At 41.3% G+C, this 12,494-nt stretch overlaps 1 protein-coding gene across 1 annotated transcript in view; it reads left to right on the forward strand.

The window, feature by feature from the left end:
• Positions 1 to 12,267, forward strand: part of Tshr (thyroid stimulating hormone receptor) — a 98,948-nt gene extending 86,681 nt beyond the window's left edge. The window contains exons 10-11 of the mRNA XM_048362492.1: positions 7,926 to 8,114; positions 10,259 to 12,267. Of these exons, the coding sequence (XP_048218449.1) occupies positions 7,926 to 8,114; positions 10,259 to 11,669 (1,600 nt within the window). The 3' untranslated portion in view covers positions 11,670 to 12,267. The remainder of the gene's footprint in view (positions 1 to 7,925; positions 8,115 to 10,258) is intronic.
• Positions 12,268 to 12,494: the final 227 nt, after the last annotated feature.

Below are 12,494 nucleotides of genomic sequence, written 5' to 3' on the forward strand. Positions count from 1 at the left end.
AACAATGTAATATCCAGCTTCCTTCACAAGTGCCCTAAAGCAAAGATTTGCCTGTCACAAAGTTCACCTAAGTATATACACAGGTAAGCCCCCCCACACCCCCGCAAAGTAAAAAAATTCTTCTTATTTGAAGTACCAAAACCAAGATCAATAAATAGGTGAAAGAAGCCTGGAGGAATTAAAGACACTGCAGAGAACAGAACTTTCCACAGTACAAATAAATGACCTTAGATTAATCTGAGAAGACATTTCTTTCCTATCACCATTGTAAGGTCCACCCTGGGAAGGGCTCCATGCAGATGCCACCCACATGTTTAAGTCTGTGCCCAGTACCCAAGTTACCTAGGTAACTGGCACAACCTAGAGACAGTTACCTCTTCCTCCTCTGAGGTCACATCCAATCCACCTGGCCACACCTCTGCCTTTCCCTATGTAATCCGGCTCAACAGACTCGTGCTCTTTCCTTTTCTCTCTTACTCTCTTGTTCTTTTCTCTCTTTTTCCTTTCTTCCTTCCCCTCTGTCTCCCCACACCTCCATCTTGTGCGTGCAGGCCAGCAGTTTGCTCTCCTCCCAATAAACTCCTTTCTGACTGAACCATGTGATGGGTTTCCTTCCTGGCTAACCTTACAGCCATAAAAATATTAAGAATTATAATAATAGCTAATGTGTATTGAGAACATGCTTTCATTCAATGTTTAACAAACAGAAGCTAAGGAAAGGGAAGTACACAGAAGTTAGGTGACTGATGGTAATTGCTGAAGCTGGGATACAAATCCAAATAGTTTGAAATGAACACTCAGGCCAAGTTGTTGCCGGCCTTTTGGCTGAGATCAAATGCTGAAGACTATGATGGAAGACCTACTGAAGCAATTCTATCAGAAGACTTAGTAAAAGTTAACATGAGAAATTTATAGCAAAAGATGGACATGTGCCTGAGGGAGCAGACGCATCCTTTTCCAGTCACTTGCAATTCCAGAGAGGAAGAAGTAAAACGATGGTCATAAGGTATCCCAGGAACAGTCCAGGAGATTGTCCTAAAAGCTAAAGGAGTACAGGTCTCGAGATTTAAGGGGCCTCTCCAACCCTGTAGGCAACATAGTAAATGACAATGCATGTATATCATGGCACATATTAATAGCATCTCACACCAGGGATAAAGAGAAAGTCACAAAAGTTTCCAGATAGCTGGGGTGTGGCCAGTAAAATGTGTGCTTAGAATGTGCAAGACCCAGGGTTCAATTCCCAGCATGCCTACACAAACACAAATGCACATACAACACACAAACATTCAGAGAATTGTAAGCAAATTACACCAATGCCACAATCTAAGGGACAGCACTCAGGCTCTGAGTTAAAGATGCAGGTCTGGCAGGCACACATGCGTGCATGCGCACACACACACACACACAGAGAGAACAAACAACAAAAAAGGTTAATAGTATCATATTACCAAGAGTAATACTGGGTGTTAGGATTCACTAGGGAGTGTACCTTTTTTTTTTTTTTTAATGCCATTCCTAGACCATAAACTCAGGGCCGGCACTGTCCCTGAGCTTTTTTGCTCAAGGCTAGAGCTCTACCATTTGGGCTACAACTGTATTTGTGGGATGCTTTTTGCTTGTGTGTTTGTTTTGTAGTTAATTAGAGTTTCATGGGCTTTCCTTCCTTGGCTGGTGTCAAACCAAGATCCTCAAATCTTAGCTTTCTGAGTAGCTAAGATTACAGGTGTGAGCTAACAGCATCCAGTGGAAGAAACTCTAAAGACAGTAATATTTTCTTTTAAATTTTGCAATCCCAGTTGTTACAAGATAAAGCATCAATTACATGCAAGAAAGAATACAGAAAGAATACAGAGAGTCTGACCTGTACAATATAAGAAGGTATTCGATAATATGCTACATGAAAATAAAGAACCTCTGAAAAAACAGCATAGAATTCAGGGACAGACTTCCGCTGATATAATAAAGGTTACTCTTTTAAGAAACTTGAATGCAATTTTATAGACTCTAAAAACCAGGATTTCAAGCTCTTGAGCAATATAAGATGATGATTCTAGCAAGAAACATTCTATTTTAACTAATTAGTATATGCTTCCTAGTAGACTCTCAGAGAGATTTTACAAAACATAGAGGAATTGTAATTTAGACCTAAACTAACTTGATAGTGGTGAGAACTATAAGACTGTAGACATAGAAACAACTGAGCTGATGACATGTGATGGGTGGAATAAACACAATGTCAGGTGTGGGCTTGAACCCAGGGCCTTGGCACTGACTGTCCCTGAGCTGTTTTGCTCAAGGCTAGCACTCTACCACTCTGAGCCACAGATCCACTTCTGATTTTCGGGTTGTTAATTGGAGATAAGAGTCCCGCAGACTCGCCTGCCTGGGCTGGCTGCCAACTGTGATCCTCACATCTCAGCCTCTTGAGAAGCTAGAATTACAGGTGTAAGCCACCAGCACCCAGACAATATTTATGGCATGAAATAAGGCAAGAAAAGTAAGACAAATGCCACAAGGACACTGAAGCTTCAAACCTTGGAAGAGAGCAGCTAAAAAGTGGTGGTTTGGTTTTGCTTTTTGGGGTTTTTTTTTGGTAAGTATCAGTGAACTTGGAATCAAGACTCATTCTATTTGGGATGTTTTCAATGAAGAGGCTACAGTGCTTGGATTGAAAATTATAAAGGAGATGTCACCTTCTTTGATGATTATACCTAGTCTGTTTCCAACTGCAGGAAAAACAATAGCAAGCAGTCCCCTCCTTGACCCTGTAAGTGTGAAGTGTTTTAAGTGGAGTGACAGGACACCATCACTAGGGAGCTTTAGGAAGAGCTTGTTTACTGGATTATTTAGAGCTACATTAAGTGGCCTTACATCTCCGAATCCAAGTTGGAGAGGGAGTCAAGGACCAGATTTGCAGGGCCTTAGAAGATATGGGTATATAGAGTAGATATTACTTATGATACACTGGGAACTCACTGCAAGGTTTTAAGCAGGAGTGTGACAATCAATTCTACTCGGGCTTCTGTGTGTGGAACAGATTGGAAGAGAGCAAGAGCTACCACAAAGCTTTCATAGGAGCTACAAAGGCAGTCCGTGTCTGAAACAGGTTGATTCAAGGACTCTGTGAAGACATTAAAACTCAGGAATGTCCAAGTCTCTTATATAAAATGACACAATATTTACATGTAGCCTACATATGCTCTTGTTCCCATTTCGGGGGAAGTGGTACTAGGGTTTGATCTCAAGGTCTCATGCTTGCTAGGCAAATATTCTACCTGCTATGCTTCCAGGATTTATTTTCACTAGTTATTTTTGAGCCAGAGTAAATGTGGATGGACCATGACTCCCCCTCCCTTTTTTTTTTTAACCTTTCCACTATAGCTAAGATGATGCTCCATTTTTTTCCTACTCATTCAGATGGAGTCTCAAGAATTTTTCTGCTTGTGCTGGCTTGGAACCACAGTGTTCCTAAGCTCAGCCTTCTATATAGCTAGGTTGATAGGTATGTACCACCGCACTCAGCTATTGGTTGAAGAAGATATGTAACATGGGCCGCTCTCACAGTAGCATCCTCCTAATCTCAGCTGTACAAGTAGCTAGGATTCCAAGTGTGAGCCACAGTGCCAGGCTCCTCTTGTATACATCAGCTCTAGATTCCTTAAAATACTGGATTCATTGTAAATGCTATGTATAGCTGTGCTTTTTTGTATGGTGGGGTACAATGTATTTTGATTACACTGACACTCTCTATCACTGATTCTTATCTTCTTATTCCACCACTTAAATGTTATTGTGTTTTGTTATTCTATTTTCATATATGGGTATAATGTACTTCAACCATATTAAAACCTCCCCATCATGTCTCCTTTTGCCCTCTTCCCTCCCACTGGTTCCCACTTCATTTACATTCATGTCCTTGTTTTTGTTTTCATTATTTTTTAGGTCTATATTCCACATACAAAAAAATGCATAGTTGTCTGAGTCTGGCTTATTATGTCTCTTAGTATAATGAATTCCAGTTCCATCCATTTTCTTGAATGTGATATAATTTTGATCTTTATAGCTCCATGGTGTGTATATGCCCACTTGTTCTTTATTCAACAGCTGATGGATATCAGGGTTGTTTCTATGGTTTGGCTATTATAAATGGCGCTGCTATAAGCATCTCTATTTTATTCTGACTTGCACTCCTTGGGGGCATACAAGCTGGGCTTATATAGCAAAATCCTATGATAGTTCTATTTTTATATTTTAAGGAACGTCCATACCGATTTCCACAGTGGCTGTACTAGTTTATATTCCCACCAATAGTGTCTGAGGGGTCCTTTTCCCTACACCCTCACCAGCATTTATTGTGGCTTATTTTCTTGATGATTACCATTCTGATTGGAGTGAGATGGACTCTCAAACATTGTTCTGATTTACATTCTCTATGTAATGAAAGGTGTTGACCATTTCTTCATGTATTTATTGGCCACTTGTTTTTCTTTTGCTCATTTGCTCATCCACTAATTGGTTGTATTTCTTTTGTGTTTTGCATATTTACATATTAATACCCTTGTTGAATAAGTAGTTGGCAAAGATTCTCTCCTGTAGGCTATTTCCTCAATCTGATGATTGTTTCATTTGATGTGCAGAATCTTTTCCATATGATGTAATCACATTTGTTTGAAATGGGGTCTTAGTAATGTTTTTGTCCAGCCAACTGCATATCTCCAATGCTTGGGATTATAGGACTAGACAACCATGCCTGGCTCTACTTTTTCATCTTTATCAGAATGTTCTATATCTGCTTATCTTCAAGCCCTGATATCCTACTTTATGGGGGGGAATTAGAGTTTTGTTGTTTGTTTGTTTTTTGCTGGTCCTCAAGAACCTATGCATTGTACTGCACCTCTTTGTGCTTAAGGCTAGCACTCTACCACTTGAGCCACAGTGCCACTTTGGGTTTTTTTGTTGGTGGTGGTTGTGGGGCTTGAACTCTGGGCCTGGGTACTGTCACTGAGCTCTTCAGCTCAAGGCTAGCACTCTACCACTTGAGCCACAATGCCACTTCCAGTTTTCTGATGGTTTATTGGAGATAAGAGTATTACAAACTTTCCTTCCCCGGGATGGCTTTGAACCATGATCCTCAGATCTCAGCCTCCTGAGTAGCTAAGGTTACAGGTGTGAGCCACTGGCACCAGCCTGATATCCTACGTTTAACTTGATCTACTACTCTATTGGGATTTCCTTATATTAAATGTTGAAGGGCCAGTGGTGTCAAAGAAGTCCAAAATGCTAAGGTTAATTCAAAGGTTTAGTTTGAACAACTAGTTACCAGTTGGAGAAGAACAGAGGAGGAGTAGATTAGTGTTGGAGTAGAGAATTACAAACTAAGTTTTAGATGGATCTGTTTAGTTGTCGGTACCTCCGGTGGCAATGTCAAATGAGCAGCTGGGGACTGGGTTAGAGTTGTATTTTTTTGGATCCTTTTCTTTTGGTATAAATTCAGATAAACTCCAGACTGGAGCAAGAAGGGAATGAGCATTACTTGAACTTAATAAATGCCTCTTATTATGTAATAGCTATTTCTGCGACAAGATATGTGTGTGAATATATATATTCTCCACCATCTATTTTCTCTATACCTACCAAGCACTCTTACAAGAAGCCACCTGGGAAATGCTCATCACAAACACTCAAACCACAGACTCCTCCCTTCCTCCCTCCCTCCCATATTTTTTGATGAGTCCCTAGAGAACTAACTACTGCGCTTGGATCTATGTTCAAAGCCTCCAGAGACAAGAAGACAAAAGGCCAAAACACTGGGACATTGGAAGCTGAGACGACTAAATCCAAATTATTCTTATGGCTCCACTCTTGATTTGATGAGTCCCTGAACATATATCTTGTTTCTTTGTCTAAATTTTAGTAACTCCCTGTCCCACAAAAATGCTGAAAGAAGTGAGATGAGCTTGTGAGTCTACCCAGAGAGCATATTAAATGATGCAGACTCCTGGTCTGTGGCTTGGTCTATATTGCAGGTAATTCTGATGTGAGTGTAGTATAATACCTGGACCAGAAATGCTGATTTTCAGGGTAGGATGCTGATTAAACCCTTCACCACAAACTATCTGCCTTAGGGATAACTCTACAACCCCATGGCAGTTTTTAAATAAAGCACTAAATTATTTGGCACACCTCCCTTGAAGAAGTTGGTCTAATATCCTCTGCCCTTGAATTGTTTAGTTCCTTTAATGATTTGCAATTTGCTGCATATCTTTTTTTTTTTTTTTTTTTTTTTGGCCAGTCCTGGGGCTTGGACTCTGGGCCTGAGCACAACTGTCCCTGGCTTCTTTTTGCTCAAGGCTAGCACTCTGCCACTTGAGCCACAGCGCCACTTCTGGCCATTTTCTGTATATGTGGTGCTGGGGAATCGAACCCAGGGCCTCATGTATATGAGGCAGGCACTGTTGCCACTAGGCCATATCCCCAGCCCCTTGCTGCATATCTTGATACATCTATTCACCTGAGTTTATTCCTCTAAAGAATGAATTTTCATTTTAGTAGATATTCTTGATAAAAATAATTCTCAAGAATTCTTAAGTAATCATTATTCTTGAGTAGTTATTCTAGTTACGGCATTGCCAAGAATCCCACAACTAAGGGGTATACAATAAAGACCTTATTATTAGCATAGCTTTAATAGATCAAGAATTTAAATAATGGATTCAAGCAGGATCGCCTGTTCTGTGATACCTGGGGTTCAGCTAGGAAGTACTGAAGGCTGAGGTGACTCAGTAGCTGAGAACTGGCAGTTTGGGTGGTGAGGTAAAATGGACATTCCTACCTTAAAAGTATTAATGAGCTGGGCAGTTAAGGTACTCAGGAAGCTGAAATCTGAGGATCACAGTTGGAAGCCAGCCCAGGCAGGAAAGTTCATGAGATTCATATTTCCAATTTACTACCAAAAGCCAAAAGTGAAGCCGTGGTTCAAGTAGTAGAGTGCTAGCCTTGAGCAAAAAGGCTCAGGGGCAGTGTCCAGACCCTGAGTTCAAGCCCCAGGACTGATGGGAGGGAGGTTATAAGGGAGGGAGGGCAGATGGAACCAAGTGATCTTATTTAAGTTAATAATTCAATGCAAGTGAAACAATTATGGAACATGGCAAACAATCTGGACTCCGGAGTTGAGAGAAGAAAAGAGAATACCTGCTTAAGAGTTATGAATTAATTCTACTTTAATAACAGGAGTACACAATTATAAGGCCTACCACCATCCCTCCCATAATTTGTAGAAGTAATGTGAATCTCATTTCAGATAATGATTTGAGCTTTCTTTGTAGAATGCATTTATAGTCTTCTAAACCGGGGAAATAGAGTTGTTCTTAGTCATAAATTCACTAGTTAAGACTGCCTCATTAGTTAAGTTCTCACTAGTTCTCACTAGTTAAGTTCTGCCTCATTAGGAGATTATCTTCACACTACTGGTGTTATTTTTGAGTAATTTATGGGTAGCAAAATCCTAGTCCCCAAAGAGACTGATGACAATTCAAGTGCCAAATGAGCATGTTCAATTTCATTTATCTTGGCTTCCTGAGACCCTTCATCAGTTGTATGGTATCATTGTACAGAGTAAAACTGACATCCATCTGTGATTCCAAGAGTTTGCAGAGAGAATATAATGTGAAAATAGTATTTGCGTTGATGAAATACTGATATTCCAAGCAATAAAAATAGCAGATCCTTACAGGTAGTAACCTAGAAACCTAATGTCCCTTCCTCAGACCAGTAGCTGCATATAAAGAACTCAGATCACGTCATCAACAGCAGAAAAGCAACAGATCTGTCCCCCATTCATCTCAGCTCTGTTTGATTCTCTGACCAAGGACTAGACAGCCTTGGGTGCTCACAACGTCTGTGTTCTGTTTTCTGCACCCCAGGGATGTGTCTCATACCAGTGTCACTGCCTTGCCTTCCAAAGGCCTGGAGCACTTGAAGGAACTGATTGCAAGAAACACTTGGACTCTTAAGAAGCTTCCACTTTCCTTGAGTTTCCTTCACCTCACACGGGCTGACCTTTCTTATCCAAGTCACTGCTGTGCTTTTAAGAATCAGAAGAAAATTCGAGGGTAAGTTAAAGGGGCCTTCAGTAAGTGACTAAAGCCCTGGGGGAAGATGAACTGATTTCTGGGTTTGAGGAAGTATCTCTGTGGTTTAAAAACTAGAAGAAAAAAACTTAACAGTATCTACAAGAAGAGGAAATGTATAGGGCAACATGACTGGAGACACAAAGTGGTCGCAGATAGGAAGGAATGTCAGTGTTCCTGGAGAGGAATGGGAGAGGGGAGGTGACCAGCAATGCTAAAGTAGACAGGCATGCTTCTATCATGTAAACCTCGTGTAGAGGTTATGTGACATGACTTCAGGCGTCCACATGAAACACAAATACCACATAGTTACAATGATAAGCTTACAAACAATACTCACAATTGGGCTATCTGATCTGTGTAGACCTTGAAAATGCCATCGTTCACTGGTTAGATGTGTATAGGCCTTGGATAAGCTTGGCTTTTACCCCAGCCTGCCAGATCCGAACTGTGTTATTCCAGTCTAGTTACTTAACTGCTCTGAGCATTTGAAATGGAGAACATAATGCTATTCTCATCACTCATAGTGATTTTGAAAAGAAATGAGAGACTTATCAGAAAATACCTAGAATGGAATGGACTGGGATGTTGAATACTAATAACCATCAATTGTGGTATATGTTATTTTAGTATCTAGCTACTTATAAGAGAAATGATCCCCTTTCCTTACCATGCTTTCTCTGACTCTTTTCATCCAGTTATTTCCCCTTTTGTGTCTTATACCAGGCCAGTCTGTTCTAACCCTACCTTCATTTAGCCTTATTTCAGCTTCTATATACACTTACCTGCAGGTTAATTCTATACTCAGATTTTTCAGTCAGAGGAAACATAAGGACCTTACTGTAGGAGTGGCAGTGAAGAGGAAAGTTCAAACACTCTGCAAAGAAAGCCAATGTGTTTCCTAACTACAGAAAACTAATGAAGAGAGGCATTGGAATGAGAACAGCAGATGCTAGACTGAGGCACTGACTAGGAATGAATAGGGGTGGGTAGGAAGGTGGAGTGAATCTGAGGCACAGGTCCAGGTTTCGTGTTAACCTTTCAATAGGTTAGAAAAGCTTGGGCTGGGAATATGGCCTAGTGGCAAGAGTGCTTGCCTCCTACACATGAAGCTCTCGGTTCGATTCCCCAGCACCACATATATGGAAAACGGCCAGAAGGGGTGCTGTGGGTATTCAGGCCCTGAGCCCAAGGCCCAGGACTGGCCAAAAAAAAAAAAAAAAGAAGAAAAGCTAGCTAGCCCACTTGGCAGTTTCATAAGACTTCAACAGATGAATCAAAATCTGCTCAGCAATTCAAGTAGATCAGTAATTCTTTTGGTTATAAGTATAGTGAGTCAAACATAAACTAAATCTTGTGCCCATGAGCATGCCTGGACAATAGTGTCCATTTATTTATTTGTCCAATAAATATTGGTTGAGAACCTTCTATGTGCCTGTCACTATCCTCTCCATGATGGTAATCAGGACAGACAAAAGCTCAAAAGTTGTTTACAGCCCAAGGGAAGAGAAACAAAGAAGAAGAAAATACCAGACATATCAAACATAAAGGTATTTAAATTTTTTTAAAGGAAGTCTCTCTGAGAGAAGATTGTTTGATTTACAACTGAGTAATCTCTAGAAGCAGCTATGAGTTTTCAGACAAAAGGAGCACTGAGTTTCCACGCTTTGAACAGGAGTAATAATTATGATGACATCACATACTTGGCATTCCCAATGCTCCAAGCACTATTGTAAAAGGTTATAAAACATACTGTCTGTTTCTTTAACAACTGCACACTATAGATTCTCTCATTATCCCACCATTTAACAAATAAAGTAAACCAAGTTTCACAGACCTGTCGAAGGTGATACAGCAATTAACTGGCAGAGCGAGGTTCTAGCCCAGGTGGCTGGTCCCCCATATCCGTACTTTTTCCTCACTGCTATTCTTCAAGTAGTTGCAGATAAGAAACATGGTCATTGGAGCACAGGAGAAAGGAGGCGATGGAAAACAATGTAGGAATGATAGTTCCAACTAGATTGTATGGAATGGTATAAAGTCATGTGTATCACATATTTTCCCTGTGGTGCGAGGATCACTAATTGATTTTAAAGAAGTGGTGACTTGCTTCTGTTCCCTTATAGAATCATTGAGTCCTTGATGTGTAATGAAAGTAGTCTTCAGAGCCTGCGTCAGAGGAAATCTGTGAATGCTTTGGATGGCCCCATCCATCAAGAATATGAGGATCTTGATGATAACAATGTTGGATACAACCAGAACTCCAAGTTGCAGGATAGCCATAGCAACTCTCATTACTATGTCTTCTTCGAAGAGCAAGAAGATGAGATCGTTGGCTTTGGCCAGGAGCTCAAAAACCTTCAAGAAGAGACTCTACAAGCCTTTGACAGTCACTATGACTACACCGTGTGTGGCGACAATGAAGACATGGTATGCACCCCGAAGTCAGATGAGTTCAACCCCTGTGAAGATATCATGGGCTACAAGTTCCTGAGGATTGTGGTGTGGTTTGTTAGTCTTCTGGCTCTCCTAGGCAATTTCTTTGTCCTGCTCATTCTCCTCACTAGCCACTATAAACTGACTGTCCCACGCTTTCTTATGTGCAACCTGGCCTTTGCGGATTTCTGTATGGGGATATACCTGCTCCTCATCGCCTCCGTGGACCTCTACACTCACTCTGAGTACTACAACCATGCCATTGACTGGCAGACAGGCCCTGGGTGCAATACAGCTGGTTTCTTCACTGTCTTTGCTAGTGAGTTGTCAGTATACACCTTGACAGTCATCACCCTGGAGCGATGGTATGCCATCACCTTTGCTATGCGCCTGGATCGGAAGATCCGCCTCAGGCATGCGTACACCATCATGCTTGGGGGTTGGGTTTGCTGCTTCCTTCTTGCCTTGCTCCCCTTGGTGGGAATAAGTAGCTATGCCAAGGTCAGCATCTGCCTGCCCATGGACACTGAGACCCCTCTTGCTCTGGCATACATTGTCTTTGTTCTGTTGATTAATGTGGTTGCCTTTGTCGTTGTCTGTTTCTGCTATGTGAAGATTTATATGACAGTCCGAAATCCCCATTACAATCCTCGAGACAAAGACACTAAAATTGCCAAGAGGATGGCAGTGTTGATCTTCACTGACTTCATGTGCATGGCCCCAATCTCATTCTATGCTCTGTCTGCACTTATGAACAAGCCACTCATCACTGTTACCAACTCCAAGATCTTGCTGGTCCTCTTCTATCCACTCAACTCTTGTGCCAACCCATTCCTCTATGCTATTTTCACCAAGGCCTTCCAGAGGGATGTGTTTATCCTGCTCAGCAAGTTTGGCTTCTGTAAACGCCAGGCTCAGGCATACCAGGGCCAGAGGGTTTCTCCAAAGAACAGCACCGGTATTCAACTTCAAAAAGTTACCCAGGACATGAGGCAGAATCTCCCCAACATGCAAGATGTCTATGAACTGCTTGAAAACTCTCAACTAACTCCAAATAATCAGGGCCACATCTCAGAAGAGTATAAGCAAACAGCTTTGTAAATTGATCCTGTGCTTTTTCCCCCTTGTCTGTGAGCTCTATGAAGCTGGTTTCTTCAGCACACAATCCAGTCCCATGACTCATGAACATACAGATGACCTGCTTGTTCAGACAGTGTTCCATGGGACAATAATTCATCTCCAGGGAATAACAAGTTCTTAGCCTAATCATTCCAACAAGGAAGATAAACTATGAACAGATCTTAATCCCAGGCATGTCAAAATAATCAACACTTTCTAGAGGAGTTGCTTAATGCCAAATCCACAGATCATCGTGTGTGACATGTTCAGTTAAAAATCAGTGGAACCATGTTAGTATGTATCTTCTCATTTTTACATAACCATTCATGCTAAAGATTCAGCAAGTGGTCAAAGCTATTTACTTAGTGACCACAGGATAAAGCTGTCCCCATATGTGTTCAGTCCAACTTTATTCTACCCAATGTAACCAAAGAAGGCTTAGTTGATTGAAACTGAAAAGCTAGCCAGGCTCAGGTGACTCATGCCTAGAATCCTAGCTACTCAGGAGGCTCAACTCTGAGAAACACAGCTCAAATCCAGCCCAGGAAAGAAAGTCCATGAGCCTCTTATCTCAAATGAACCAGCAAAAAGCCAGAAGTGGAGCTGTGGCTCAAGTGGTAGAGCACTAGCCTGGGATGACAAAGCTATAAACAGCACCCAGGCCCTCAGTGTAAGCCCCAGGAGCAGCATATATGTGCGCATGTGCACACACACACGGAAAAGCCAAACAACTAAATGAACATTAGCTACTGAGATACAGAAGAAAAAAGGTTAGCATTGTTGTTTTTCTTGAACTCTGACACTAAA

This window comes from Perognathus longimembris, chromosome 14, assembly GCF_023159225.1.
Source record: "Perognathus longimembris pacificus isolate PPM17 chromosome 14, ASM2315922v1, whole genome shotgun sequence".
In the NCBI taxonomy this organism is placed as follows: domain Eukaryota; kingdom Metazoa; phylum Chordata; class Mammalia; order Rodentia; family Heteromyidae; genus Perognathus; species Perognathus longimembris.